The sequence below is a fragment of the Microtus ochrogaster genome, chromosome 22, assembly GCF_000317375.1.
Source record: "Microtus ochrogaster isolate Prairie Vole_2 chromosome 22, MicOch1.0, whole genome shotgun sequence".
Lineage (NCBI taxonomy): Eukaryota > Metazoa > Chordata > Mammalia > Rodentia > Cricetidae > Microtus > Microtus ochrogaster.
Genome location: NC_022023.1, coordinates 33,263,893 through 33,269,587, shown reverse-complemented (window position 1 = coordinate 33,269,587; position 5,695 = coordinate 33,263,893). Strand labels below are relative to the sequence as shown.

General features: G+C 46.9%; 1 protein-coding gene across 1 annotated transcript in view; it reads left to right on the top strand.

The window, feature by feature from the left end:
- The window catches only part of Slc17a6 (solute carrier family 17 member 6), a 42,105-nt gene that overhangs the window by 2,885 nt on the left and 33,525 nt on the right, over positions 1 to 5,695 (top strand). Inside the window, exons 2-3 of the mRNA XM_005357851.2 lie at positions 758 to 1,010; positions 2,409 to 2,527. Coding sequence (XP_005357908.1) covers positions 758 to 1,010; positions 2,409 to 2,527 — 372 coding nt within the window. The remainder of the gene's footprint in view (positions 1 to 757; positions 1,011 to 2,408; positions 2,528 to 5,695) is intronic.

The window sequence follows — 5,695 nt, the reverse complement described above, 5'->3', positions numbered from 1 at the left end:
CAAGTAGATACTTAGGGTTTGTTGGACAGCCAGCTGAGCGTACGCGGGTGAGTCCGGGCGAGAGAGAGAGAGAGAGAGAGAGAGAGAGAGAGAGAGAGAGAGAGAGAGAGAGAGAGAGAATAGAGAGGGGGAGGGAAGGAGGGAGAGAGAGAAGGAGAGGGATGAAGGGAGAGAGAGAGAGAGAGAGAGAGAGAGGAAGGAGTGATGAAGCAGTTCACCAAGGTAGAGGATTGGGAAGTGTTTGACAAGGTAGGATCAAGGAGATGGTCCTCAAGGAGATGCACCTGGATAGAGTTGTCCCTAACCTGTCAGGTCCTTCTCACGCCCTGGAGTTGAGGAAAGGACCCGCAGTAGCCTGGATTAAAGCACCTATGAGCCAGGGTCGGCATCCAGCAGAGGACACTCTTTTCCCAAACCCTCTCCCTTTCACCCTGGTGACCTCAAAAGTTAGGGCCAAGGGAATGTGAATGGAGACCAGAAAGATGACAGAACTGGGGTTCCCCGAGTTAGGCCTGAGGGTATTAAAGTGTCAGGTGCTTCTGCCCAGGAAGGAGTGTAGAATTTCACACAATTTAAGAGTGCCTAAGCTGTGTATTCCCAGTATTCTGACTAGTCAGAAGAGGTCAGAGACCAACTCCCCAGCTCCTGAGGGTTGAGGAAACTGAATGCTGGATGAGCTTAGGGCATCTTTGTCCCCTAAACTGTCTGGGGGAGGTGCCTAACAGTAGGCATCTTTGCTTCTTAATCTGACGCCCAGGGTACTGGAGAAGAAGCAAGACACCGGTGAGACCATTGAGCTGACAGAGGATGGCAAGCCACTAGAGGTGCCTGAAAAGAAGGCCCCACTGTGTGACTGCACCTGCTTTGGCCTGCCCCGCCGCTACATCATAGCCATCATGAGCGGCCTTGGCTTCTGCATCTCCTTTGGCATCCGCTGCAACCTGGGTGTGGCCATTGTGGACATGGTCAACAACAGCACCATCCACCGCGGAGGCAAAGTTATCAAGGAGGTGGGCATTGGCAAAGCCCTAGTGGGAACTCCCTCCGCTAGCCACTCACCTGTCTAAGCTTGTTTTCCCCACTGGAACCGAAAGGTTTGCATATTGTCTAAACCTTCCATAGGTCCAGCTATTCTGGAAAGGACCACTAGAGTGCTATCATCTCCCTTTTTCGCTAGGTTCCCGCCCTTTCCTCGCTCATTTGCAAGGCGTAAAATAATGTCTAGCTCACTAGATTTGTGTAAAGAATGACCAGCCAAGAGCTAACAATGTCTGTTAAATCTAAAAAGAAATATTTTTCTTTAACTGGGAAGTGTAGCATCATAAAGTTCCCCTGGCTCCCTTCAGATCACTCCCAGGAAAAAAACAAAAGCCAAAAAACTCGTTTTGTTATCTAACTCAAACAAACAATAAGTCCTGCGGTCAATTCACCATATGTATATCAGGTTTGACTAGCGGGTTTAGGGATGGGATAGAACTCTGCCTGAAAGAGAAGATGCTGGGTGGGGGATTTTAAGAGAGTGCTCACTGCAGTATTCAACAGTGACACGGTTTGGGGGAGGGCGAGCTGAAGGTCACAGAGATCTATCCATTTGGTTTCAAAACTTGGGAACCTCCTAAGGAGCCAAACTAGAGTTCCTCTCCCCACTCCCAGCCCCGGAGCCCAGGATACTCAGGATATTGTCATTGCAAGAGAAATAACGGCATTCCCGATTACCTGCGCAAGGTAAAAGCTTAGACCTTTACAGTAATTGAGTAACGTGCAGATATTTAGCTCCAGTTTTATGAGAGGCGCATCTTGTGCTGTGGACCAGTGTGGTCTGGGCGCAGTCAAGGCTTGACATTCACACAGCTATGAAACAGAACCTTAGCCGCTGCCCTCTCCTCACCACCACACAAACCTTCTCCACCAAACTCTCTGCTAGACTGTCCCCAAACTCTTTTGTCCTGATTTAGAAGAGACACCCTTTCTGATCCCTTCAAGCCTTCACCCCGCCCTGCGTGCCTCTTGAGGGTTACATTTCATTCTGGGGGTCACCCCACTACTGTATTTTTACTGACTGGCAACAGCCAAAAAAACCTTAACCAATATTCTTTTCGGAGAATCCAAATGTCTTAGTCCAATTAAGGAGGTCTCAGGTTCACTGACCACAGTCCAGTCCGCGAGGAAGCTTGGCGGCCCGTATTTCATTGGGAATCACAACACCTTTCTTTTAAAAGGAGTCCCTCTTGTCAGCAGCTATTTTGTTACAAAACGAAAATTGGGCCCCTGACCTCGGTATTGCAGAAAATGTCCTGCGTGTTAAAAGGTTCAGGGCACAGAAACCTCCGAAAGGGAATTAGGAGCGCTGACTCTGCTTTGCCACCCCTGATCTGTTGTTTCTTTGTGGTTTTCCTCTGTTCCTATAGAAAGCCAAATTCAACTGGGACCCTGAAACGGTGGGGATGATTCACGGCTCCTTCTTCTGGGGCTACATCATTACCCAGATTCCGGGTGGATATATCGCATCGCGGCTGGCTGCCAACCGGTAAAGCTGCGGGGAGTCTGTGGTTGGGTCTCCCGGCTCGTATTCGCGCAGGTTCTATACCGCCTGGGGAGTTTGGAAACTCCCTGAGGGCGTCTCCTTGTCTCTGAACACGCCTCCCACGCTGCAGAACTCCAGTGGAGCCTTGTTGGCTGAAAGGGCTAAGGTTTTTCAAGACCTTCTTTCTACAGGAGTAGGCCAAGGCTTGTTAGAGAAGTGTCCCCATAGTATGCGATTACGCGCGCGCGCGCGCGCGCGTGCGTGTGTGTGTGTGTGTGTGTGTAGGGGTATCTGTGTTGGATGCTGCAAAAAATGGGGCGGTGATGTAAGGTACACAAGTGGGAGAAGAAGGGAGTACTCAGACAGGTGCCGGGGTGGTGCGGACCTCCGTCAGGGCGCGGCAAAGGCTAGCCCCTAACAGAGCCCATATGGTGTTGTGAGGCTGGAGGATTTGTTTCTATGGAGCCAGGAGGGCTCTAGGGCTCTCGGGGTGCTATTCCACCTGTTAATGAGCTCAGTGCTTTGGGGCGGGAGTGATTCGAGCGGCTCAGCTGAGTCCCAGGGCCTCAGACTTTCAGTCGTACAGTGGTGGCGGGAGTCAAGGTCCTAGCGCCTTCTTTCAGGGGCACCCCTCCTCCAAGATTCACCTACAGAGGCACCGGCGGTATAAAGACTTGTGAGTGAGGATACCAAGGAGCAGGGCATGACTACCGGAGGACTACAGATATTTCTTAGCATAGTAATTTGCTATAGTAAATAGTGTAGTTTGCTTCACTGAGTGTATTTTAATGAGAAATCAAACCAACAAAGCTAAATGTATCTCTGCTTCGGAACCCAGGCTGAGCATTGTTGTCCCTGGAATTCTGTGACTTACAGATGCCACGTAAAAATTCGTGGGTTTTCTTGAGACCTCTGGCATGTAACGCCTCCCCTCCTCTACCACACCAGCGAAGTGGTCAGCACCTGTAGGTCAGCTCCTAGGCTTTGGTTCAACCTTTCTTCGGAGTGCTCACCTGCATCTCCTGGCCCCATCCCCAGGCTTATATTCTCCAATGCAGACTGAAGAGGCTGCATGGTTCCCAGGCCTCCGGCAAACATTTTGGAATTTTATTTTAGTCGTTTAGATCGTACAGTGGCGATTTCAGGGCGGCTGACCAAAATGTCAAATGGAGAGAGACTAGTCAGAATATCTTTTGAGTCTGATCTACAGGGGGCGAAGGCGCCCAGCACTCGAACCCAGAAGGTGGCTCCCTCCCAGGTAAAACAAAGCAAGATTAAAAGACTAGCTACATAAAAAAAAAAAAAAATCCCAATTTTATGGACTCGATAAGGAAAAATTTAGGAGGGAGAAATTTTTAAAGAAAACATTCACTTTGTTGATGCTTAGTGATTAAGAACACATTGCAACATTCTGCGTTTTGCAAATCTGCAATAAAAGGTTTCTTAATTTTCCTCAAAATTATTGCTTAAAATGTATATTTTTTTCTGAAAGTTACTATATATATTTTTTTAATTCAGGAAAAAACAACAGAGAATTCACTGATAAATGGATAAATAAATAAATCATTCCAAATGATATCAAAAATCTCAACTCGAGGTCATAATTACGATAACCTTGCTTTGAGAGTTGTGGCAGACTGAGTTCTCTGCTTGCAAAAGGTAAATGGCTAAGGAGTTCCTGTCAGGAACAAACACCAAGGATTTCAGTCTTTCCTGTTTGGGACAGCAGAAAAACAGGTTTTTCCGATTTATTTTATTTTATTAAGCAAGCTTATTGCAAACTTTGGAGTCCCGTTTACCAAGGATGAGCGGCTGACTAGGTACCAGATAGCAGGGGGGTTTTCTTCAAAGGAAAAACTTGGAAGCTTTAGAATTCTAATTTGGATCCAATTGTTGTTACCTTTAAACGGATATTCAAAAGACAGACTCCATACCTCCAAACATGATATTTTAACCCCTACCAGCCTGAGGAAGTTCACAATGTAGCAAAGTATCACGAAGATACAGATTTAGAGACACACTTCTCAGAGCTTTGACATACTCGCTTCAGTTTGATAATTCAGCAAACCTTCTGAGCAGGCATAAGCTTCCTGTGAAAATAGACCAAATGGCAAGGACATTTTCCTTTCTACTGATAAAAGCCTTACTTGATCAATAAGAAAAAGCAAAACCTATCTTAAGGGAAGATGATCAAAATCATAAATAATGCAGCCAACCAGATGCGTCTGTTTTTAAATATGCTTTGAATGTTCATCTGGCGTTAGAAACTGTACGTAAGATTTTGTCCCAGAAAGCTCTCTACACACGGATACATGACACTGTTGTAGAATTGATTGGAAAAATGAATATCTCCTGCCATTTTTCTGTTCCCAGAAATAGCGAAACACCATGGGGCAGGTCTTTGCCACTAGAGACCTGCCAGCCTGTTCATTGACGCTGCTGCTTGCTCCTCCCCCTTCTCCTCCTCCTCCTTCACCTCCTCCTCCTCCTTCTCCTAGGCTGAAATTCCCCGGGGCACGGAGGATAGCTTCTTTTCCCTCTTGCCTTAAAAAGGCTCTTTGGAAAGTGTTTGCCCTAGCTGTTAGTGAGGAAGAAGCTGTGTGGAGACAGTTGGAGGAACAGGGGTGAGGGAGCTCCTAACTATGCTCTCTGCTCATTTCTCAATGGAAGATAAACAGCACATTAGACTTCTCCATTTTCTTGATAAGTGAAGACAGCTTTGCTCTTGGTCAGGATTCCTACTCTGGGTCATTTTATTGATCAAATTCTAAGTCTTTCCTGTTCATTAAGAGGAGTTGCTGAGGGAGTCAGGAGGGAAGACATTCAGTTCAGTGGAGCACTTCTTACACTCCCCTCTCTTTGTTTCTCCTTGAGTCACTGCACTCAGTGGGAGAAGACTTCAGTCACCTCCAGGGAGGGCCTTTTGCTGAGCTTCCAAAGGGAGACTCCTTTTAAAATCCCTAATGCTTTAAGATGAGGACATTTTTAAAACAGTGATGAAAATGTTGAGGCAAATCAGTTTTCTTCCAAATAGTACAGGGCACCTGAGATAGTGGGTTAGATGCTGACAATGTAGACCCACCCAGGCGTGTATTTTTCCGGTGTCTAGGCTATTGTAGGTGGCTGTGGCAAATGTTTAATTACAGGACCATAACCAGATTTTTTTCGGCG